This window comes from Lagenorhynchus albirostris, chromosome 1 (genome assembly GCF_949774975.1).
Source record: "Lagenorhynchus albirostris chromosome 1, mLagAlb1.1, whole genome shotgun sequence".
Lineage (NCBI taxonomy): Eukaryota > Metazoa > Chordata > Mammalia > Artiodactyla > Delphinidae > Lagenorhynchus > Lagenorhynchus albirostris.
In genome coordinates this window covers 179,219,591-179,246,218 of record NC_083095.1, presented here as the reverse complement: position 1 = coordinate 179,246,218, position 26,628 = coordinate 179,219,591, and the positions used below count along the sequence as shown (strand labels likewise).

Genomic DNA, 26,628 nt, shown 5'->3' with positions numbered 1-26,628 from the left:
GTGAGGAGGAGGATGGAGTAGGAGGTGAGACACTGGTGGGAAAGAGAGGAGGTTTTTAGCCTAAATGTCATTAAAAATAGACCTCAGTTGGGAAGGGAACACCAATTGGAAATCGGCTAAAGCAGATAAACTACACTTCCCCTAAGACTATGATTGAGTCACGCTTATTAATTTCTGCCAGGTTGCCTACTTTATGGTATTATGCCTATAAATCTTAATTCATTATTAGAAGTATGCTTTTTGTCTTGGTTCAAATTTCATTTCTTCTTCACCTCTCTCAAAAGGATACTTTAGACTACTCACTAGATTTGCCCCTTTCAAGTCCTAGGTTCAATTCCTCCTATATCTTTGGGGATGGAATAATGAAATGTGTGGAACAGAGGCCGTAATCAATAAATCAGTTTTCAAATATACTCTTAGTTTTCAATATTTGGGGGAGGGTAAGAAGGTAGCTGTTTCAGGGATATTTGGCATGTTCCAGGTGGATGCGCGATGTCTATAACCGTCCATGTCTCTTAATCTGTGTCAATACACGCACAGCTTCGCAGAGCGCGCCAGCGACTGAGAGGCATTTCGCGGAGGCCCAGCTCTGGGGCGCAGGTTTCTCTACTTCCGGCCCCGCCCCCTCCCCCGCGGTTGCTAGGAGACGTGATGTCACCGGAAGCAAGGCCTGGGATAGGCTAAGGCGAGGAGAAACCTCTCCCACCCGGTGCAACCTCAGCGCCCGGCGCTGGCTCGCCAGCTGTTTGTAGGCCTGGGTGAGGGGCGGGGGTCCGCGGAGAGTAGAACCGCCCGCGGCCCAGCCTGTCCCTCGGGCTAGGACCGGCCGCGGGGCGGGCGACTCCGGGGCGGCTGCCGGTGCTTCCGACTGACAAGCACTGTTCCCATAGCCCGCGCTGCCCGCCGCGTCCCTGGTCTCGGCCGACGGCGCTGCGCGGCGGGTGACCTCTCCGAGCCCCGCGCGATGACGGCGCCCTGCTCCCGGCTGGCCCGGCTTCCTCCGCGCCGCCGGCTCCGGCTCGTGCCGTTCCCGCCGCCGCTGCTGTTGCTGCTGCTGGCGGCCGCGGGTCCGGCGCGCGGCTGGGAGAGCGGAGACCTGGAGTTGTTTGACTTGGTGGAGGAGGTGCAGCTCAACTTCTACCAGTTCCTCGGGGTGCAGCAGGTAAGCGGGGCCGGCCGGCCGGCAGCCAGCCCGCCCGAGGGCTGCGCCTCCGGGGCAGAAAAGTGCGGGTACGGGCGGAAAGGAGGGGGTGGGGCGGACTCTGACCCAGTTTCCTCCGAGCGAGCCGGGCACGCGGGGCAAGACTTGGTCATACTGGGCTCGTCTGCCTTCCTCAGCCCGATCCACCAGGATCTCCTCGTAACCAGTCTCAGAGGGAATGACCCGCCTTCCCCAATTCCTCACCGCCTGGCTCCCCTTCTCGAGTTCCAGTCTCAGTGACAGCAGTCTCAGTGACAGCCTGGACGGTGCCACCAGCCTGGAGTGGCGATCCCTGCTCTTTCCTCTGCCATTCTGGGGGAGATCCTTGCACCCAGCTGTGCAGGAGGAAGAAGGAAGAGTGGTGTGGGTAGATCTTTTACCCTTTCCTTGCCTGCCCCGTGAATGTGGGAAGTAGTCGTCGTGTCTGCCTCCAAATTTTCACCTTCCCAATTATACTTATCTATATTTTAGCAGCCTCCTTTCCTCTGCCTTTCCGGGAAGACAGGAATACATTTTGGTTGGCCTCTGGGTTGCAGAATTTTTTCTTGCATTGTACTTTGGAATCTATGTAGCCTGTTGGATTAGGCGTTCGTATCATAGTTTAGAAATCTGGAGGAACTTGAAGCCTCTACAGTGTTGGTCCTGGAAGTCATAGAAGGAGCCATCAAGTGTTCGGGGCAGTAGAGGCACTTGGGGAGCTCCAGGAAGAGAAGTCCAACCAGTAACGCAGGATCGTTGTCTTTTTCTTTTCCTTTCGTTTCGTTTTCTTTCCTTTTCTAGCTTGAGACTTTAACTTGTAATGTCCGTTTGTTGCTATTTACTTACACTCTGGGAGTGGTGAATGAGGGTAGATATCCCGTCTCCGACGCCATTTTACTGGTTTAAGAATTATGGGGTTAAAGACTTAGAATTTCACACGATCTGATTGAGCCCTTCATAAAATGCTTTGAATAGTTATGGGGGAAAAAATGTTTACCAACAATTGTCATTCAAGGCACACTTCCCGTGACCATATGTGAAGTGTACATTTCACTCCTACAGGTTATCATAAATTTGTGTGAACTGTTGAGCTTAACATTAAATGGAAATTTACTTTTCAATTAAATATATATAATTGAATATAAAATAGCAGTTGCCATGGCACCATGATTTTAACGAATTTCAATTTTGTAAGTTATAAAGTAGTTTAAGAATTTCACACTTCAAATTCTTTTGTGCAAACGATTATGTGGCAATTGTCTTTAGTCATTGTCTTCACCTGGTGCCACTTCCTGCTTGTAGAGATAAAGTATACCTCATTTCAAAGTAAATGGTGTCTCAATATGTGTAAAAATCACTAGTGAAATATATATCTGAAGACTTTTAAGAATGCCTTTAATATTGAGAATATTTGTTAGAATTTACCATAGTTGATTAAATTCTGTAGCTAGAGCCTTTTACATAACCTATCCAAAGATTTTGAAGATATTTTCCAGTTATTCAAGGAAAATTAAGCCCCTTTCAGAGAATACAGAAACTTAGTAGCAGTGGTTTAAATTTTAGATTATGTAATCTAGCTTGCATGTGAACTCTCATAGAATTTTCATTTATAAATTCATGCAATTAAATTTGCAGAGTTAATTAGGCAGTGTGAACAACCAGAGCATTTAACTATATGGGCAAAGATGGGAAAATAAAGAAGCATAGGTAATTGAGAAGATTCTGTGTGGAGGTAACATTTTAATAGAAGGATCCAGAAAATTGTTTTCATCTGTGTTTCTCTACCCAGTTGTGTTAAATTGGAAAGAATGCAGATGAAACTTTATTCTACCTAAGCAGAGAAACTGATTGGAACAAGTGCTTTACATTACATTGAATCTTAACTTTCTTAGGAGACTTTCAGGAGACCAGAAATTTGGTAGAGACAAATGCAGCCTGTCTTATGTCCTTAATGTGTAATTTTCAGGCTAAAGCCAACGAATCTCTTCTTGACTAGCCAGACATGAGGAACCAGAGCAAAGTAGGTAGGTTACTTAAGAGTGGTGACCTGGCTTTACACACTTAATCAGTTTTGTTGTCCATTCAACAGAGATTTGGTTCATACCTACTAAATATTAAACACTGGGAATTGGCCAGTATGTAACACAAAACCCCTAGACTCATTTTAGTAGGGGGAAACAGTAAACAACCAAACAAGTAAATATAAATGTCAGATGGTCAGAGAAGTCCTCAGAAAGAAGTAAGGGAGTGAGCCATGTTGATAAGTGCATTCAAGGAAGGCAAATGGTTAAGCGCAAAGGCCTTGGAGCTTAGTATTTGAGGAATGGCAAGGCAGCCAATGTGGCTGGAGCAGGGTGTATGGGGAGGACAGTAGTAGATGAGATCAGAGTCATGGGGGGCGGGGGAAGATCTTGTAGGGCTTCAACGTAAGTCATGAGGACTTTGGCTATTATAAGTAAGTTGGGGATCAAGGGGGGTTTTGAACAGAAGAGGTACATAATTTGACTTAAATTTCAAAACGATTGAGTTGGAGATCAATGATATGTATGTTATCAATTATTGGATAATTGTGGTGTACAATGTAGAATGGACCTGGGTGGTGCAAAGTGGTCAGATTCTGGATATAATTGGAACATAGAGCTGACAGCATTTTGCTGATTGTTTGAATGTGGGATGTGGAGGCGGGGAGCGGGGAAGAAAAGTTGAGGATAATTTGAAAGCTTTTTCTAAACCTCAGAAAGTGAATAAATACTTGTCTAATTGCACGTGCCAGTTACTGAGATGGAGAGGCCTGGAATAGAAGCAGGTATGGTTGGGGGAAAATCAGTAATTTGGTTTTGGTCATGCCAAATGTGAGGCGTCTAATGAACTTTCAAGTTGGTTATCTAAGCCTGGAGTTGTAAGGAGAGGGTTTGGGCTGTGCATAATAAATTAGGGAGTCCCTGGCACTCCGTAGGTAATTTGAAGCCACAAAACCAGGTAAGTTCACCAGGGGAGTGAATGTAAAAGAGAAAAAAGGGGTCTGGGAGCTGGACCATGGGAGGAACCAGCAAAGGAGAAGAGGAAGGAACAGCCAGCGAAGTAGCAGGCAAATCAGCAAAAGATGGTCTCTTTCAAGTCAGGTGAGGAAAGTATTTTAAAGAGGAGGAAGCAATCAGCTGGGCTAAATGCTGATGATAATTCAGATAAGATGCGTTCTGAGCATTGACTGTTGAATTCAACAGTGTGGAGGTCATTGGCTACTTTAACAAGAGCTGTTTCAGTGGAGTGGTAAGATCAATAGATTGGTTACATTGGGTTCAGGAGAGAAGGAAGGGGGCGGAATTGGAGACAATTAATAGAAAAAAACTTTTTTTTTTGAGATCTCCATACCCCAAACTAGACTCCAGGGATGATTAGTGACTTAATGTGGCATCCATTTTATCCCTTTTTCCACCAGGTCTAAAGTAGTTTGCTCAGTCACTCCCTAAACTCTATAATTGGAATAATCAATTAGATTATTAGACTTTTCGAACTTGAACTAGGCTTGAATTAGACTTTTAGAACTTGAACCAGGCCACTTACTGACTTATGACCTTGTCAAGTTATTACTTCATTTTTAGGACAAATGGTATTTTCTTTATTTACTTCATAGGAGACACTTAAATATTTATTAAATGAAAAAATATGAACATGGTAACTAAAACTAAACAATAATTCACCGAATGAGTAATTGCTTGACTGTTTTTATTCAATAGGTTATATTTATATTGGTCTTTTATTGCTCTCATCCAGCAAAGGAATCCCTCTCCTTGTATTCCCAAGTTTCAAATTGGTTCTAAAAGCTTTCAGAGGGATTCCAAAAGATTTTAGAGGACATGTGTGTACAGGTGACATAGCAGAGGCTCACTCTATTTTTAGAATGGCTTTGATTGTTCACAGGGCATTCCAATTTGGATATTGCATCTTTTCAGAGAATACAAGGTAGAAGATTAGAAGAATGTAGGAGAAAAGTAGTGTTATTGAAATACCTCTCATTAGTAACTTAAATTCTAGGTCCCCAAACAGTATTTATATTTATTCTAACAGCCCCTGCTCCTTGGATACCTGTATTTCTTGTGGGATCAATTTTTTTCATTGTCTTTTGGGTCCATGACTTTCTTTATACTTTGTACAGTGTTCTAGCCAACAATAAATACTTCATAGTCATTTAAAAATCTGTCAGTTGATATTGTAACAAGCTAAGTTAGCTTAAATTTTGCAGCATTTACTTTCTGATGAAATCAGAGTAATTTTCTTGGTGCCAGTCATTACAGATTCCTATTCATAGAGCTAGAAAATGTGCCTCTTTCTCTTAGAAAATTTTTAATAACTGCATCCTTACATTCAAATGAATGCTAAAACCTGGTTAAAAGAAGAAAACTATTGTTAAGTGACATGTGCTTACAAAATGTTGGATTTTAACTTTTTAATCAGAATTAATAAATCTTTTAAGCTCTTTCAGTCTGTATTTCAGATGCACAGAATGTACAGAGTAGCAGCCTGTATAAGGAAGGGACAGTTACGGCACACTCATCCTACATATACCCAAGGGGAAGGACTCCCTTAAAGAAACAACTGCTGATCTCTTGACTCATCTCTTACATCTTTCCATGGATGAGTTACCTTGTTGGAGGGTGATCACCTTTGGTCTGCTTTGCTTGATTGGGGAGAGCTAACTAACTAAAAAGCTAGAAGTAATGAGGCTCATTCTTAACAGACCAGTAAGGCAGTTGTTATCCTGGCCAGACTTTCTCTTGAGTGTACTGTCTCAAAGTCTAGGCTGGATCATCAAAAACTCTAGAAACAATAAATGCTGGAGAGGGTGTGGAGAAAAGGGAACACTCTTGCACTGCTGGTGGGAGTGTGAATTGGTACAGCCACTGTGGAGAACAGTGTGGACGTTCCTTAAAAAACTACAGATAGAACTACCATATGACCCAGCAATCCCACTACTGGGCATATACCCTGAGAAAACCATAATTCAAGAAGAGTCATGTACCAAAATGTTCATTGCAGCTCTATTTAGAATAGCCCAGAGATGGAAACAACCTAAGTGTCCATCATCGGATGAATGGATAAAGAAGATGTGGCACATATATACAATGGAATATTACTCAGCCATAAAAAGAAACAATTGAGCTATTTGTAATGAGGTGGATAGACCTAGAGTCTGTCATACAGAGTGAAGTAAGTCAGAAAGAGAAAGACAAATACCGTATGCTAACACATATATATGGAATTTAAGGAAAAAAAAAAAGTCATGAAGAACCTAGGGGTAAGACAGGAATAAAGACACAGACCTACTAGAGCATGGACTTGAGGATATGGGGGGGGGAAGGGTAAGCTGTGACAAAGCGAGAGAGAGGCATGGACATATATACACTACCAAATGTAACGTAGATAGCTAGTGGGAAGCAGCCGCATAGCACAGGGAGATCAGCTAGGTGGTTTGTGACCACCTAGGGGGGTGGGATAGGGAGGGTGGGAGGGAGGGAGACGCAAGAGGGAAGAGATATGGGAACATATGTATATGTATAACTGATTCACTTTGTTATAAAGCAGAAACTAACACACCATTGTAAAGCAATTATACTCTAATAAAGATGTAAAAAAAAAAAAAAAGTCTAGGTTGGGGATGGGAGGGCCAGAATTTCTAGCAAGCCCACTTGGCTCCTGTACGTAATCTCAATTCTCCAGTAGCTTTTCAGCAATAAAGGTGCTATTTGATCTCTATTTGCCTGACTTCTGTGTTCAGTTTTTTTGGGTGGGAAAAGCAGAAAGTCATTAATGGGGCCTTCTCAAACCCCGGCATAGGGGTTTGAGAAATAAAGAGGAAGATCTCTTTCATAAGTGACTGGTGAATCTGTACTGTGAGTATCAGTTCTCTCCAGTGATTCTTGTAGATTCCACTGAGTTTGTGGTGTTAGTTGAATATAGTGCAGTCTTTCTCTAGTGAGTGTATTCCCTTGTAAATCTATGTCATGTAATAATCACTCCCCCATTTTCATTGTAAAATCCGAAATTATTTGTTGATTTGGAGAGAGGGAGATGTACAAAATCTGGAATGGTAGATAACCTTCCAGCCATTTATATTTCTGATGTAAAGCATATCATGTATAGAGTTAGAGCCGAATAAATACTTGTTTAGTTGTATACATATTTGCATCAGCTTGGATTATTGTAAAATTGATTTACTTTTCTTATGTGTACGCTGTTTAGTGGAGGTTGCCTGGACATATTTTACAGGAAAAAGCAAGTTTATTGGGAAACTTGCCACATAATCTAGAGCTGATGGAACAGAAATCCTCTTCTAGTTGTAAGTTTCTGTTTTCTTTTTATACTATTTTTTTTACACTAATTATGAGAACAATCCTAGAATAGTTTGTCTTTTATTATTCATAGATACACCCTAAGCTGAACTGGGAAATAGAATTGTCCTTTGTTATTACAATTATTCTTAGAGATACATTCTAAAATCTTTTTAATAAAAGTCACCATTTTACCCAGTGATTGGTGTAATGTGGTGAATTTCAACATCATATGTTTTATTCAGTGTTGGGAATGATACACAGGGTAGGATGGAGGTGAGGGTAGGTACTTGGCTTGATGATTGCTGAGAGAAGAACCTCCGTGGCAGTTATAAGTGACACCAGTTGATAAAATGCTTGGTATCTATATTAAACATGTTCTGACTTATTCCAAGACTATATGGTCTTGGGAATCTTTTTCTAAGTCAGGCATTATTGGGTCTATTTGGACAGTAATGACGTCAATTAATTTTACCCAGAATTAAAAACAAATCCAAAGTCTTTTTTTTTTTTTTTCTTTTTTTTTTTTGCGGTAGGCGGGCCTCTCACCGTTGTGGCCTCTCCCGTTGCGGAGCACAGGCTCCGGACGCACAGGCTCAGCAGCCATGGCTCACGGGCCCAGCCGCTCCACGGCATATGGGATCTTCCCGGACCGGGGCACGAACCCGTGTTCCCTGCATCGGCAGGCAGACTCTCAACCACTGCACCACCAGGGAAGCCCTCAAAGCCTTTCTTGTATAGAAGTGTGCAGAGATGGAAGGAAAGGAGTGGCAGTGAAAAGAGAGACTTCTGATTGGGTGAAGCAGGACCCTAGACCAATTGATAATGAAGCTATGGTCATATGTATTTTCAAAAACCTTTCTTTATTTTCATCAAAACACCTACTTTTGAAAGGTGGGTCCTATACTAATGAATGTAAAAATATGATTATGTTTTATGTAACATCATGGTATTCCATTTGAAGAGCTAAATTTTTTTTTTACTTATATTTACTGAAATTTTTGTCTAAGAGTGTTATTAGCACTTAATTAGAAACTTAATCTAGGATTTGTGTCTCATTCTCATCCTCCTTAATGCTACATTAAGTAAGGTTAGGACTCATGCACTTACTCAGAAAGTGTTTCTGATTACCATCATCCAGCAACTGGAATCTCACGTGTAATCAGGCATGTTGCAAAAGCAAGGCATGCCGCTGTCTACATTACTGGTTAGAATATGTGCATAAAACAGTATGCTTCATTATTAGACAAAATGCCCATTTTAGTGCCAGTGAAGCAGTGGACATAAAGCTATGTGCAGCTACATGGTCAGCTAATAGAATTTGAATTAAATATTAAAGATAAGAGTTTAAGATCAAGAATTAAATAAAAAGACACATGTCATGGTATAAGCAGCAGTATTTTTTTTTTACATCTTTATTGGAGTATAATTGCTTTACAATGGTATGCTAGTTTCTGCTTTATAACAAAGTGAATCAGTTATACATATACATATGTTCCCATCTCTCTTCCCTCTTGTGTCTCCCTCCGTCCCACCCTCCCTATCCCACCCCTCTAGGTGGTCACAAAGCACCGAGCTGATCTCCCTGTGCTATGCGGCTGCTTCACACTAGCTATCTACTTTACGTTTGGTAGTGTATTAAGCAGCAGTATTAAAATGGAAAAAAAGCAGTATTAAAATGCCACTGAGTGCAAACACTAGAATTCTAAAAGGAAGTAATTAATTAAACAAATTCTGGAATACATACAACTCCTGATTATAGACGGTACAAGAATTTTTAAAAGCTACATGAGACCCCACTGTGACATGTGTAGTAAGCAGTAGTCAAAATGAGTTAAGACCAGAAAAATTGTTGTTGTCATTTATTGGGAAGGTCTGAACAGACCATAGAGAAATCCTAGGGTCCATATATGTGCCTGCTAAGGAAAGTAGAGGCTTCATATTTCTAGCCAATACTTAAGGACTTTATACCATTAAAATGGATCAGGTTAAGGAAACTATCTCATGGCCAAATACCAAGAAGCCTCTGACATTTTTGGAATTAAAAAAAAAAAAAGCAAATCTTATTAGCAGTTATTTTCAATTACCACACTTTTAGTTAACATATAAAAGATTAGTATTTAGGTTCTTCTCTGACTTTAAGTAGTGTTTTGTATTAATATTGGTGATTAAATTTGATTTAAGGAAGTTAATAGATGTATGTATAATGTAGGGTGACTGGAACTTGTTGTTCCTTGTACTTAAGTATATCATATAAAGTTCAAATGATTGCCATGCTATGCAGTTCTATAGTAGTTATACAGAATTAGTGTGACTTTTTGTATCACAGATTTGCAAGTATATGTTTAACTTAGAGTAAATTAGATCTTGAAATTAGTTTTGTGGAAAGCTTTGCAGGTTTTCAACAATGCTGCCACCTCTCAAAACATTGTTGAAACCTCTTGTTTTGCGTTGCTTTAAAAGCCTGCAACATATTTGGCCGATTTACTCATTAATAGTAAACTTTTAAGTTGGATTTGATTTTTGCCTATAGCTTATAGTCATTTGGAGCTAAATTTGATGACTAAATTGGGTTAGCAAACTTGGGTAAGTACGCTTTGGATTGATAAAGAGATCTGAAAATAAATTTCAAGTAAGGCTCATAAACTGCTTTGAGGACTGTTGTCAAAGAAGAATTCCAGGGAAGTTTGGAAGGGTATCAACATGAAGTAAATCTGTAACCTTACAAAGCAACAGAATGTATTCCAGTAAATGGCTTTTGGAGTACTTATTACTTTGCGGGTAGCAAATTTTTTAAAGAATTTTTACCTATCAGAGAAAAATATGTAAATAAAAATCATCGTTAATTTTAGAGAGGCGGGAAAATATTGAGCTAGAAGTAAATATTTTAATTATTTGCCTGCTTTTAAAATTAAAAAGGATCATAAAAGTATTTATAATATTTCTCTAATAATGCTAGTTAAAACAGAGTGGTGGAGGAACCAATATAAACGTTAGGGATAGAGACAGTAGCTGAGAATACCACTGAAGGAGAAAGTAGGAAATACACAGAAAGAGGGACATGTACACAGAAAAAAAAATACATCAATACAAATACTGTAATGGAGTAGTATCTCCATCTTGTGGCCTTCTTTGTATATTGTTGTTAAAAATGTTGAGGGGTTGTATTTTCACAACTGTAGGCATAAGTAAGAATAAAATATAAGTCAGATGAAAATAAAATATGGTTCAGAGATTTTTTTGCAATGACCTTTGAGCCTGAGCTTCCCAGTTGGTGTGCAGTAAGTCAGTGTGTTGGGGCGGTGCTGCCCTCCCTGGAAAGGGCTTAACTCCAGTGTGTCTTACAAATGTAATTTTCTGTGAAATGCCACAGTATGGAAAAAGTTGGAAGAGCACTGTGAAGGCATGCAGTTATAATGTTTTTCTTCCAGGGAAAATTTTATAAGCCTGTGTATATATGTGTATACATATAAAAATAAAATTGTCCTATGTAATTACTCCTATCAAAATCTTTGCTATACTAAAGATCTTCATTTAGCTCTCATAGAACCAAGAGCATTAGTTAACATATTGGTGAGTGAATCTGGATATAAAAGGAATCAAGGAATCTGATGAATTAGTGTCCTTCAGTTACTACTTGATTACTTATTCTGGATGGTGGAGTGACCCTTAAGTAACTATGGGTACTGCATACCCATAGTTTGCAGTAACTCAGAGGAATACTTTAATGGTTTGTAACAATCTGTGTGAAGAGGATACAAATGTCTTTGGAATGTATAAGTATACCAATTCTGAGTAGCCTATAGTAATACTTTGTGACAGTAGGAGATCAGGATTTGTAAGTAAAATACCACCTTACTGACATATATTTCAGATTTTTGACAGATGACTTTCTTTTTAAAGCCATTGATCCCTTAGAGCAGCACTGTGTAATAGATACATAATACAAGCCACATACGTAATTAAAAATTTTTTTAAAGCCACATTTTAAAAAGTAAAAAGGAAACAGGTAAAATTAATTTAAAAATATATTTTATTTAATCCCATGTATCAAAAATATTATTTCAACATGTAATCACATTTTTTAAAGTTATTGTGACGTTTCACATTTTAGCTTTTTTACTAAGTCATCAAAATCTGGTATATATTTTTAATTTATACTTCTTAGCACACTTCAATTTGAATACTCAATTTTGATTGAAAATACTTAATCTGTGTTGAGATTTCATAGAATGTGCAGCTAACAAGTAGATTCATGTAATCAAATTCTTCCAAGCTAACAAGCAGAGTCATGTATTCAGGTTCTTCCAAACATACTTAAAAAGCTTTCCAGTAACTGAATCAAGTATCATTAAAAAAATTTAAATATAAATGACTCAAATTAAATAAAAAATTTGATTTCTGTGTTGCACTAACACATCTCAAGTGCTCAGATATGGCTAATGGCTACCACATTGGATAGCACAACCTTAGAGAATGAACATTTCTGTGTTGTATAGATATATCTAAATATTTTTGGATAAAATCACTGATTGCTGTTTCCATTTTGTCAGGGACATTGTTTGTAGGTTTTGTTTTTGTGTCTTAACTCATTGTGGTTTTTACTGTTTTGCTTTTTTTTAGGATTGTTCCAGTTATGCTATATATCATCTTCCTAGTTAGTTTTCTGTCCGTTTTGTCCATTCTTTTCTTTGGCCTGTAAAGGCTGTTAGTATAGTACATGCTGCTCTTCTAGGGACGATGGGTTCTGAACGTCCATGCATAGAGGTCTGTCTGCTGAGGGTGTTTTCAGTAATCAGCTTAATCCAATTTGGTCGTTTACTTTTGCTGACTAGCCTGTTATATTTTATAATTCTTAAAGTGTTATTAAGTTAATATATTAGGTCTTTAATGATGCTTTGACCAAGAAATCACCAGTGTTCCTACTTTGTAATTTTAACTTTGAGGTTGCCTGTTCTCCCTAGTTATTCTGAAACTCATCCATCAAATATATTATTAGTTATGAAATATTCACTATATTCTCTACTGTCATCTATTTTGATTATTATAACATCTTTAATTAAGTAATTTTAAAAAGGGATTTCCAGGTGCAGTTCTATTTGTGTGCGAGTCTTTTGGCTCATTATAATATCAATTAGGGATTCCAGAGTCATCCTTTTCCACTAGCCACCTTTGCCATCTCCACACAGCTCCTAAAAGTACTGCTTTATTTTGGACTGATTAATTGCTGATCTTTTTGCTTTTGTCTTCTGTAATTTCATAAGTTAAGGAAAAGAAGTAAATCTTAATATTGGTCGTTCTTATACCTGGCTATTATTGTTTTAAATAGTCCCGTTATAGGAAATTGCAGTGGGGTCAGAGATGTTAAAAACTCTATGCTAAGGGAAAAAAAACAACGAAAATTGGAGAATGGATATAGAATCCTGAAGTTAGAAGAGACCTCACCAATATCTAACCTGTTTCTTCATGTAGGAGTCTCTTCTGTAGCTCTCCCCGAAGATGGTCATCCAGTCTGTTTGCTTTATGTCTAACAATGGGGGATTATGAAACAACCTGTTAAGTTTTTGATAAAGTACTCAATGGGAATTTTATTCTTATGTAAAGCCCAAAATCATAATTCTTATACTTACTTTCAACTTTATTTGCAGTCTTCTTTTGGAGTACCTCTGAGTATATATTCCCTCTAAATTATTTTTCTGAAATGCCTTAAAATAAAATGCACAAGAGAAATAATTACTTGTTGATTCTCTCCACAACAGTAGAGTTATTTAAAAACAAACAAACCACAGTTCTTTGTATAGCAGTTATAACTCAATAAAGTTGTTTAAAAAAAAAATACAGGCAAGCTGAGAAGCCTACTTGGTTTCATGGTCTTTAGATATGTATTAAGTCCACCCTAGAGAAGACCCAAGCCACCGTAGTTACAGTTGTCTTGGAAGTACACCAAGCATGATTTGAAGTTACTATAAATAATTCCCTGGGCTCATCAAAGTCAGCAACAGGAAATTTCTGAACGTTGAAAGCATAAGATGATTTGGGGTATGTTGGCTTTGATAATATGGACCACGGGGTTGATTTAATTAAAACTGTACCCCAAAGTTGTTACAGACTCTTAAAGCAAGACCCGTGTGTACAGTTGTGCAGGTTGTGTGTCTGCTTCAAAACTATCGTGATACAAAGATGTTTTTAGGCTGAGGTTTTTATGAAGAATTGCACATAGGTAATTAAACTGTGAAGGAGATAATTTCTCTTTCATAATTAAAATGTTATGTTTCTGTAGGTAGAATTTTAGTTTTCAGGTCCATCTTGAGTGGCTGTTTCTCTCTCCTTTTTATTCACCCGTCCTCGCTTTATAGTGGCTTTCACTCCTTTCCCCGAGACACCTAGACAAGCAGTCGGTCTGATATAGGCAGCTTAGGGCTCCCTCCTGAGGTTATATTGAGGCCATTGCAGATCCAGATACCAAGCCTGCAGATTGTTTGGCCTGGTTTCAGCTGTTGGGCTGAAACTATGGCCTCTTAGCATCTCAGATACATAATATTTTATAAGCTTGTAGCCTCAGGCAGCGGACTTCTCACTTTTTTTCGCAGGCGGTGGAGTCCCACTGCAACCCTTGGTTTCCAGCATGAGTTTCCATCAGAGTCTGGCTCTGATCCCAGGCCTTTTGTAGAGTACTTTCAGTCCTCATTACTCTGTGGGAGTCACACTTCTCATTTCTCCTGCCTACTACAGGTGTGGAGTCCAGGCTTTTAGCTTAAGCTCTGTTGGTGGCTACACGTTTCCTTTAGTTTTTGTCTACAGAGATACTTAACTGGTTTTGGCCGTGGCTATATGTTTATGATTTTTCTCTCTTTAAATTTTATCATTGGTACATATTTGGAGTAGGGTTTAGGAGGAGCAGTGCTACTTTGACTCCAGAGTATTTTTTAAAGCTGCACTTTTTAAATTATTATTTTTAATGCCATTTTTCTATTATCTAAGAACGTTTTACTACTTAACATCCAGAAATATAGTCAGGCCTGTTACTCACAGCAATATAAGAGGCTGTTACTTAGGCATTGAAAGTAACAGTAAACCGTCAGTCCCTGTCGCTATCAGTCCACTATTCCTAGACTTGATCCAAGTCTGGGTGCTAAAACAGGCAAGTAACATTTCTAAAATAATCAGATCCCACAGGTTTTGAATATTGTAATAAGTAGATCCATTACCTCAGAGTGATATATGTGGCCCTGTTATTGGAGGTGTACAGAGGAGAGTCCTGAACTCTGTCTTGAATCTAGTTAGAAAACCATGCCAGGTGGAGAAATAGTTACTGAAACTCAGGTACCTGTCAGAAAAACCATTGCTGGAGGAAATGAATGGTCCTGAAATTAAGATATATGCAGATAATTTCATGTTGATGTTTTGTAAATATATACCAATCACAAACCTCTTAAAAAGACTTTTAAGAGAAAAAGTCTTACGTATAGTCTTCAAAATTCTCTTACATATAGTCTCTTACATATAGTCTTCTCTTACATATAGTTCTCTTACATATAGTCTTCAAAATTCACAAAACAAAAAATAAGACAGTGAGGGTTAACCTCACTGAAAAACATTTTCAATAGTCAACTTGTTGGACAATACTAAAATCATAGAGTTTCAGTGGATATTAGCTTCACGAAATTGAGTGATCTTTAATCAAAGCTTCAAGCAGTTTGTAGAGTGCACATTTGGAATGTACTTTAAATTATTTTAAGGAAAGAAGTATACAATTCAGACTTACAAGAAAAGATAAAGGGTCTTTTCATATTAGATCCATAGGATTTAAATATAATCGGTTTACATACAATTTGAAGGACATGTTTATCTTATTATTGTATACCTTTAATATTGAGTTGTTAATCTAAGGGAAATCTTTAAAGATACTACCATGGATGAAAACCGTGGTATAATGATCTTCTTAAAAGACATTTCACTTACAGACTGTCATTGTTGCTTTTCTTTAACATGGATAACAATACTCTGTTTCTGCAGCAGTTCTCTGCAATAGTGTTTCTAACCTTTGTTTTTGTGACAAAATAGAATATGCACAGCTATGTAGGTTATGTTATGAAATTCTGATAAAGCCTGTTTTTCATATTTATTAATTCATTTGTTCTTTCTACAGCACACTAATAATGGTAGAGAATGGAAACAATCAGATTCTAATAGTAGGAGAATATTTGAGTGAACTATGATATGTTCTTGGTGTGATATGTGATCATTAATAACAATATAAATGAAAAGTACATAGCAACATGGAAAAATATGTATAAGTGGAAAAAGCTAAATAGCAAGTTTTATTCACATTTGATTATAATTTTGTAGGAATCATATATATGCACAAGGGTGAGACAGTAACATGGGCTAATGAGAACAGTTTAAATTGTGGGATTGGTAGAATCATTTTATTTAGAGGTGGATATTTCATTTAGAGTCCTGATAACATTACTAATATATGCTCATGTAAATTCTATTACTTTGGAAAAAAGAATGTTATATAATTAAACCACAATTGGATAAACTAAATTAGCAACATATCTCATATTTATGAGATAAAGTATATGGGTATTTTAAAGTTGCTTTTAACCTATAAGCTATTTAAAATTATGAGTGGGAAATTAAGTAAATCAAATAATTATAGACTAAAAATCCCATGTATTTATTTTGTTATTTAAAAATATTACCAAATAATTTCTAATAATTATTTCAGTGAATCAAACTGTTTCATCGTAAGTCTAATCTTCCAGAAAAGACTATAAAACTCTGTTGTTGAGCTTATAACACATAACGATTACTATATATGAAAATGATAGCACAAAGAAAGGGGCAAGAGATGGAGCTGTAATGGAGCAATGTTTTTATATTTTTCCAGAATAAAGTTAGTATTTATCTGAAATAAATCTTTTTTTTTTTTAAATTTATTTGGCTGTGTCAGGTCCTAGTTGCAGCACGCGGATCTTCATTGCAGTGCACAGGCTCTTCATTGCGGCACGCGGGCTTCTCTCTAGTTGTGGCACATGGGCTCAGTAGTTGTGGCGGATGGGCTTAGTTGCCCCGCGGCATGTGGGATCTTAATTCCCCAACCAGAGATTGAACCCACGTCCCCTGCATTGGCAGGCGGATTCTTAACCATTGGACCACCAGGGAAGTCCCTGAAATAGATCTTGGTAAGATACATATTGTAATCCTTAGAGCAACCACCAAGAACATAACTAAAAAATTTATATAGTAAAAATTCTAACAAAGGAGGTAACATAGATCACTAGGACATATCTATGTAACTAAAAAGAAGGCAGTAAAGGAGGAGAGGGGGAAAAAGACATGAGGTATATAGAAAACATAGCACAATGGCATATGGTAAATGATATGGTAAATCTGACCATATCAGTAACTAAATTAAATATGATCGGATTAAACGTTCCAATAAAAAGGCAGAGAATGTTAGGCTGGATTTAAAAAAAAAAAGATAAAAGATTCAATGATATGCTTTCTACAAGAGACATACTTTAGATTCAAAGACACAAATAGGTTGAATGTAAAAGGATGGAAAAAGCTCCCAATTTTGGGAACTTAACACATTTCTAAATAACCCATCAGTCAAAGAAGAAAATCATCAGGGAAATTAGGAAATGTTTTGAACTGAATGAAAATGAAAACAGAACGTATCACCATTTATGTGATGCAATTAAAGTAGTACTTAGGTGGAATTTATAGCTTCAAATACCTATAATAGCAAAGAAGACAGATTTTATTTTATTTTATTGTTTATTTATTTTGGCTGCATCAGGTCTTTGTTGCTGCGCACGGGCTTTCTCTAGTTGCGGTGAGCAGGGGATACTCTTTGTTGCGGTGCGTGGGATTCTCATTGCAGTAGCGTCTTTTGTTGTGGAGCGTGGACTGTAGGCATGTGGGCTTCAGCAGTTGTGGCATGTGGGCTCAGTAGTTGTGGCTCACGGGCTTAGTTGCTGCGCAGCATGTGGGATCTTCCCGGACCAGGGCTCAAACCCGTGTCCCCTGCATTGGCAGGCGAATTGTTAACCACTGTGCCACCAGGGAAGTCACACAAAGAAGACAGATTTAAAATCAACAACCTTACACTTTTGCCTTACAACACTAGGAGGGGAAAAAGTGCAAACTAAACACAAAGCAAGAAAAAGGAAGGAACAGTAAAGATAAGAGCAGAAACCAATGAAATATAAAACAGTTAATAGAAAAATCAGTGAAACCAAAATTTGCCCTTTGAAAAGAGCAACAAAATTGATAAACTGTTAGCTATACTGATCAAGAAACGAAAAGAAAGAAGACATAAACACCAACCTCAGGAATGAAAGAGGTTGTATCACTGCCAACTCTACAGAAATTAAAAGGATTATAAGAGAGCACTATGAAGAACTTTGCCTGCAAATGCGACAGCTTAGATGAAATGAACAAAGTCCACTGACCAAAACTACTCTCAATAAAAAATCTGAATAGAATTATAACCAGTAAGTAAATTGAATTAGTATTTTAAAGTCTTCCCACAAAGAGAAGCCAGATGGCTTCATTGGTGAATTCTATCAAATATTTAAAGAAGAAATAATCACAAATTTTCAAAAACTTACAGAAAATAGAAGAGGAGGGGAGGGAATATTTCCTAACTCATTCTGTGAGATAAGTATTACCCTGATAACTAAAGCCAGACAAAGATGTCACAAGAAAAGAAAACTACAGACCAATAACCCTCATGAATAGAGATGTAAAATTTCCAGCAAAAATGCTAGCCAGCTGTATCCAGCAACATATAAAATGGATTAAACTTAATGATCAAATGGGATTTATCCCAGGAATGCAAGGTTGTTTTAACATCTGAAAATCAATTAATATAATACACTGTATTAATAGAATCAAAGACAAAAACTGCATGATTATCTCAGACACAGAAAAAAAAAATTGGAAGACTCTAATACCTATTCATAATAAAAACTCTCAGCAAACCAGGAATAGAAGGTAATTTCATCAACCTAATAAAGAGAATCTAAAAAGCTATCCGTGTAGACATTTCCCCCAAGAAGATATACAAATGGCTAGTAAGTGCATGAAAAAGTACTCAATGGTATTTGTCATTAAAGAAATGCAAATTAAAGCCATAAGGAGATAAAACATTACACCCACTAGGATGCCTATAATCAAAATAGTGGACAGGAAAAATCATTGGTGAGGATAAACTGGTGGTAATGTAAAATGGTACAGCAACTTTGGAAGACAGTGTGGCAGTTTTTTTGTTTTGTTTTTAAAGTTCAAGTAAACTTAGGATATGCCCCAGCAGTTCCTCCTAGATGTCTATAGTGTCTTAAGACAAAAGTGAAAGTATATGTCCATACAGATTTGTAGATGAATGTTCATAGGGCATTATTCATAAGAGCCAAAATTGGAAACAATCCAAGTGCCCAGCAGCCTACAAATGGATAAACAAAATGTGATATATCCATGTAACGGAATACTATTTAATATTTAGTACAAAAAGGAAGAACTTCTGATATAAACTACAACATGGATGAACCTTAAGAACATTATGCTAAGTAAAAGAAGTCTGACTCAAAAAGACTCCATGTTACATGATATCATTTATATGAAATGTCCAGAAAAGGTAAGTATGTAGTGACAGCAAGTAAGAGTAGTAGTTGTCATAGTCTGGGAATGAGGGTTGACTGAAAATGGCATGAGGGATCTTTTTTAGGGTGATAGAAATGTTCTAAGACAGGATTTTAGTGATGATTGCATATCTTTGTAAATTTATTAAAATCACTGAATTGTGTACTTACAGTGTGTGAATTTCATGATATGTAAATTATACCTCAACAAAACCGTTAGAAAAAAGATATGTTATTTTATGGGAAACGTGAGGGTTCTCTGAATTGAGAGTCTTGTTTGGCAGATTACTCTGTAAGGAACCTAAATTGTGACTTGCGACATGTCTGAGCATTTAAAAGTTCTTATGATTTGTCCTCTTCCGTACAGATGCACACACACATACACATACCTATGTTAACCGAATATACAGACTTGTTTCTACCATTGCATCTTTGCTGTCAGGGACTTCCCTGGTGGCGCAGTGGTTAAGAATCCGCCTGCCAATTCAGGGGGCATGGGTTGGAGCCCTGGTCTGGGAAGATCCCACATGCTGCGGAGCAGCTAAGTCAGTGAGCCACAACTACTGAGCCTGTGCTCTAGAGCCTGCGAGCCGCAGCTACTGAAGCCTGCGGGCCTAGAGTCCATGCTCGGCAGCAAGAGAAGCCACCACAATGAGAAGCCCACATACCACAACGAAGAGTAGCCCCCTCTTGCAGCAACTAGAGAAAGCCCGCTCGTAGCAACAAAGACACAATGCAGCCAAAAATTAAATAAATAAATAAATAAAAAGAATTTGATCTCACTATGTTCTGGCTTTGATATTCATTAAAATGTAATTTTTTTTAGTGTAAAATGTCCTAAAGACTTGTTAATGTGTATCTTTTTATTAGATTTTATAGTTTTTAGAGGTGACTCCAAATAGTAAAGATGAAATTTTAGTTATATGAAAAATGCTTTTAAGTATCTGAGGCAGGCTACTAACCATCTATCTATTTTTCTTTTCTTTAGTAGCAGAACCCCTGTATTATTAGATACTGGAGTTAAAAACAAAACAAAACAAAACAAAACAGCATTTTCCTGCCTTCTTTACAGGTAATGGTGGCCAGTGAACAGAAGACATAGGGTTGGGCTTCTAGTGAAGGAAGCCCTTAAAGGGCAGTACATCATTTTGTCCTTGTTTCTCCCTCCTTTCTGCTCACTGGAATGTATCAATAGATGAGATGTTAGTAGCTGCTGCAGCAGACATCTTGCAAGTAGAGGTGACCTTGAGAAACCGGGAGCAAAGAGATAGTAGGGGCCTGGGTCCTGGTGACTATGGAGCCACCGTAACTGCCCTGGATGCCCACTTCTGTACTTCTCTTATGTAAGAGAAAAATAGACCTCTATCATTTAAAAAGCCATTTGGTATATTGAGTTTCTATTACAAGCAGCCTATTTTTAATACACTGTTCTTACCTGTATGAGGGGTTGTTCTTTAAATATTTTTTATTAAATTTTTTTATGTAAAAGCAAAGAAAAACAAAATTTTAAAAATCCAAAGAAAACCACTTTTGACATTTTTACCTGTATCATTTCAGGGTTTTTTTCCTCATATGTTTTTTTACCTAGTAACTCTGCTCATACTGTTAGCTGTGCCTGAAGTTTCTTCCACCTCCAAAAATAATCTATGTGAGTACTTTTATGTGAGTACAGCATGCTAACTGCTCTTTTTAAAATTGTGGTAAAATACACATAGCATAAAATTTACCATTTTAACATTTTTAAAGTATACAATTCATTGTGTATATTAACCGTGTTGTGCAACCATCATCACTATCCATTCCTAGAAATTTTTCATCATCTCAAAAAGAAACTCTGTATCCATTAAAAAAAATTGCTCACTATTCCCTCCTCCCCCAGGCCCTGATAACCTCTAATCCATTTTCTGTCTCATAAGACCTTGCCTATTCCAGGCACCTCATATAAATGGAATCATACAATATTTATCCTTTTGTGTCTGGCTTATTTCACTTAAGTCTTCAAGGTTAATCCATGTTGTGGAATGTCTCCAAATTATATTCCTTTTTATGACTGAAAAATATTCCATCGTATGTATACACCACATTTTGTGGAATATATACATTCATCTGTTGATAAACTGGGGTCCACCTCTGGCTATTGTAAATACAGTCGACTCTTGAACAACATGGGTCTAAACTGCACAGGTCCACTTACGCGCGGATTTTTTTCAGTAGTAAATACTACAGTGTTGCATGATCGGTGATTGGCTGAATCTGCAGATGAGGGGACTGAGTTTAAGTTGTATCTAGATTTTCAACTGCACGGAGGGTCCGTGCCCCTAAACACGCCCCCTCCCATCTCCACCAACATCGTTCAAGGGTCAGCTGTAAAGTTGCTTTAGACACCGGTTAACAAGGTATTTGCTGGAGCCCCTGCTTTCAATGCTTTTGGGGATATACCTAGAAGTAGAATTGCTAGATGATATATATGGTGGTGATCTTTTCCACAGTGGCTGCATCATTTTACATGCCCACAAGCAATGAACAAGGGTTCTAATTTTCTCCACAGTATCACCAGCGTTTTTTTGTTTGTTTTTGTTTTGATAATAGTCTTCATAATGGATAAGAAGTGGTATCCTATTGTGGTTTTGATTTGCATTTCTCTAAAGGATTGGTGACGTTGAACGCCTTTTCATATGCTTGTTGACCATCTGTATGTGTTCCTTGCACAAATGTGTATTCAAATCATTTGCCCATTTCGGGGGGATTGTTTGTTTTTTTTTGTTGTTGAGTTATGGGAGTCTTTGATATATCGTGGATATTAATCCCTTGTCAGGTATATGATTTGCAAACATGGATTGCCTTTTTACTCTTTTGATAGTGTCCTTTGATGCACAAAAGTTTTTAGTTTTGATGAAGTCCTAACTTATCTCTTTTGTTTCTTTTGTTCCCTGTGTTTTTGGTGTCTGTCCAAGAAGTAATTGCCAAATCCCATGTCATGAAGTTTTTCCCCTATGTTTCTTCAAACAGTTTTATAACTTTAGCTCTTACCTTTAAGCCTTTGATCCCATTTTGAGTTAATTTTTGTATATGGTGTAATATAAGGGTCCAGTTTCATTCTTTTGCATACAATTTTTCTGGCACCATTTGATGAAAAGGCTAACTGCTTGAGTATATATTATTTAATCTCTAAAACAGTTCTATCAAGTTAGGTATTTTATCAATGAGGAAATGGAATTCCAAAGACTTCCCCAAAACTAATAATTGGCGGAGTTAGGATTTACCCTCTTGTTTGTTAGGTTCAAAGATCATAACCATTATTCTGTATTATTTCTTACTATTCAAGTGCTGCCTATTCTTAAAGTTCTAGCCTAAATTTAATCTCTTTATTAAGATTTTCCCTACCCTTCCAATCAGGTATGACCACTCCATGGCAAATTTTTTATATACTCTTAATTCGTAGTACACTGCAAATGGTATGTATTCAATACACGGCAAGTGAGTGATAGAATTGTAATTCAGAATAATCTAACTGGTACCCTTACCAGTGTAAAATATGAGCAGAAACCAGAAGGGTGGAAATAATCACAGAAAAAGGTAACTCCACATTTTGCTGAAAAAAATCACTTGCACAAGTATAGAATGGGAAGATCTAATTTGACCTTAGTAAACGCTCAAGTTTTAGTTGATCACAAACTGAATTACGCCAACTGTATGATGCATCTGCTTTTAAAAACCAGCTCTAGGTTGCATTAACATACGTATAGTGACTTGATTGTATGAAGTGAGAAATATAATGCAATCTGTAACTGATTATGTACATTCCTGGTAACAAATGGAGTGTTTTAAAAGGGGAGCTGTAAGTATAGTAGGGGTTCTGGGAATCTTGTCCAATGCAGAACATATTAAATGTGAAAAAGAAAGGCTAAGGGGGTGTATGATCACTGACTTTGAATATTAGAATTAAGAAATATATTTTTTAACTTTTTACTTATCTTTCATTTTGGAATAATTTCAGATTTAATAAAAAAGTGGCAAAAGTAATGCAAAGAGTTCCTTTATACTCTTCTCCTAGTTTTCCCAAATGTCTTACGTAACCTTAATAAAATGATCAAAATCAGGAAATTAAGATTGATACAGTGCTATTAACTGACCTACAGATCTTATTCAAATTTTATCAGCTGTCCTACTAGCATCTTTTTTCTAGTCCTGAATCATACATTTAGTTCTTATCTCATTGATGTCCTCTACTCTGGGACAGTTCCTTAGTCTTTGTCATTCTTGACCTTGACACTTTTCAAGAGTATTAGATAGTTATATTTTAGAATGTCCCTCAATTTGGGTTTGTCTCATGTTTTCTCATAATTAAATTCAGGTTATACATGTTTTGCATGAATACCATAGACTTGATGCTGTGCCCTTTTCAGTGTATCATGTCACCAGGCATATGATATTGATGTATCACATTGCCGCTGAGCTTAACTTTGATTACTTGGTTAAGTGTATGCCAAATTTTTTCATTGTAAAGCTGCTGTTTTCCGTTTGTCATTTTTCATATGGGAAAATACTTTAAGATTATGCAAATATCTTATTTCTTTTTTTAAAATAAATTTATTTATTTTATTTATTTTTGGCTGCACTGGGTCTTTGTTGCTGCGCATGGGCTTTCTCTAGTTGCAGTGAGCGGGGACTTCTCATTGCGGTGGCTTCTCTTGTTGCGGAGCACGGGCTCTAGGCTCACAGGCTTCAGGAGTTGTGGCACGCGGGCTCAGTAGTTGGGGCGCACGGGCTTAGTTGCTCCACCGCATGTGGGATCTTCCCGGACCAGGGATTGAACCCATGTCCCCTGCATTGGCAGGCAGATTTTTAACTGCTGCGCCACCAGGGGAGCCCGTTTATTTCTCATCATTCTTTTGCCCAGTAATTTTAGCATCTGTCGATGATTCTTGCCTGTAGCCAACATTACCATGGTACTTACCAAATGGTGATTTTTCTATTTCCATTATTCTTTCTGTACTGTAAGGAAGAGATAGCCCTTCTCACTGTTTGGTCAGTTACTTATATCAGTATGAATATTTATTTTAATCTATGGGTTATGCTCCATTACTATCATTATTTTTTTGCTCATATTATACTACATTTGGCCATTAAGAACTCCTTCACATTGGATCCTGTGCCTTTTGTCTTACTCCTGTTGTTTTTCAGGGCACTTATTTTCTGGCACCGTAAGATGTTCCAGACTTATCTTTCACTTTCACTGCCCCAGCTCTGTAATCGGTTATTTTCCCAAGGAGCTCAGGTTCTTTTCGTTGAAGAATAATATTTAGAAACCAAAATATGGACACTAAGTGTGGTTGTTGCTTTTGTGGTGCCCTTGCGTCCAGTATTTCTCGATGGACAGAACTAGGAAATACATGTATGCATATGGTTTGCTCAGTGTCTGGATTTTGTGTCTTTTTGTTGTTGTTTACTGCCATTTCTTCAACAATTAGCACAGTGTTTAGCACTGTGGTCAATAGGTATTCGTAACTAACAATATAGAAGGGATTCCTCACTTAGTGAGGTTAGACTATATAACCTAAGGACTTTCTAATCCCATAAATCTGTTGTGTTTTGATTCTGAGAAAGGTAAACTGGGGAATTAGACAAAATATAAATTCAGAATAACGAAAATAAAAAGCTGTGGGAGAAGGAAGTTTTGATTATTATCAAAACAGTGAAGGAGCTGGAGGCCTAGGACAAACTTTGCTCAGAGTAGTAGGTAAGCAAGAGAAGATTGATAGTCCTTTTATCCATTATGCCTTAGTCTGGCTGTCTTGAGAAGGTTGTATCAGTAAGCCATGGAGACATCCTCAGAGAAGCAAACGAGGATATCCCCTTCACTGGAATTCTGTCCTTTTATTTGCTTTCCATTATTTTCTACTTTATCCAGGTGGACCAGATCCAATAACAGTTATTTCTGCTACAATACCGTATTTGACTCCTTGTTCTGCAAAATCACACCGTGAAAATAACAGATTTTTAGGAGAAATAGGATTGAGTAGAGCCCTCAAAATCTATGGAACTTTATAAACAGTAACAAAAGCAAAAAATACTTAAGAAACAATCTCCCACTGACATTTGTACCTAGCCTCATAGTCAGTCAGTTCTTAGAACCGTTCAAACTCTTCTGTTCATGCTCCTTTATTTGAGATATAGATTTTTAGGTCATTTGAATAAAAATTCAAAATATGATCCAGAGCAGAACACTTTTCACTGATACACAAGTTTAAAAATGGAGGAAATATACTTCTTCAACTATACTCACAGTTTCATCAGATAGCTTTACATAGTAGAAACCATAGATGTTCTCAGAGCCACTAAACCAGGTACTACTTACATTAAAGGAAGGCATTTCTGTGAATTTTTAGCTTTTTAAAATTTTTTTATTTTTTTAAGCTCTTCAGAAAGAGCTAAGGCTTTGTCTTTAATTGCAAGAAAGCTTGTCTCCAATCATTAAAAAAAAAATGAATGAGCTGGGAAAAGATCAAATTGGGCTAACACAACTTCTGCATTATAAGGACGTCATACCACTATTTACTAATCACATAATAAGGTAGTTCAAGTTAAAGAAGCACATGTCATAGCAGTAATTAACTAACCTGCAATAAACTGAGTAATTGATTGCTAATATGTGTGCACTTCAATGACAGTGTTTAACCAGAGTTGCTATTTGCCTTTTCTTATAGCCTTAGATGTTTCTGATAACATTGTGCAAGCATATCTTCTAGTCTTTGAATAGAAGATGGGCTTGTGTGATGTATGTAGTACTTTAGTCTCTGGATTCTTGGGTTTTGGAGAGGTGCTTTTGGGTAGTGGTTTTGTGTGTGTTTCCACAGTCTTTTAAATTCTTTTCCCTTTTTTTCTATGCCTCTTTCTATTCCTCCATCTATTCTGTTAGTCCCTGGCACTGTGCTAGGTTTTATGGAATCTTTGAAAGAAGAATATAATATAATTCCTGCCATTTATAGACAGGAGGTAATTTGGTTTCATTGCAAGACAAAATATAATCAGCTGATGGACTGCTCTGTGATGCCTGTAAACAGTAGGCCTGCCTGTGCTCTGGCATTGCCTAGTTTGGCTGAACACATTTCAAGCTTAAGAAGTTGCTGACCCCAGTCTGACCAGGTTCTGAGCCAATGCTTTCACTTGCTAATTGACTTTCCCACTTTACTGAGAGACTTTCTGAATTCTATAAATTACTATATCAATATGTGAGTACTACAAAATCTTGTTTCAAGAAGTAATGGAGGGACTTCCCTGGCGGTCCAGTGGTTAAGACTCCATGCTTCCACGGCAAGGGATGTGGGTTCAATCCCTGGTCAGGGAACTAAGATCCCACATGCTGCACGGTGCAGACAAAAAAAAAAAAAAAAAAAAGTAACGGAAACTCTTGTAGAGTTTGCCTGTTGTATTTCTCTCCCTTTCTTCTTCCCTCCCTCCCTGT

At 37.5% G+C, this 26,628-nt stretch overlaps 1 protein-coding gene across 3 annotated transcripts in view; it reads left to right on the top strand.

The window, feature by feature from the left end:
* DNAJC1 (DnaJ heat shock protein family (Hsp40) member C1) overlaps positions 1 to 26,628 on the top strand; it is a 366,483-nt gene that overhangs the window by 157,103 nt on the left and 182,752 nt on the right. The window contains exon 1 of one of the 3 annotated variants that reach the window (XM_060161484.1): positions 695 to 1,162. The exons of the other annotated variants lie outside the window; for them this stretch is intronic. Within the exon in view, the coding sequence (XP_060017467.1) occupies positions 965 to 1,162 (198 nt within the window). The 5' untranslated portion in view covers positions 695 to 964. Of the gene's footprint in view, positions 1 to 694; positions 1,163 to 26,628 lie in introns of those variants that run through there. 3 annotated transcript variants of the gene reach the window in all.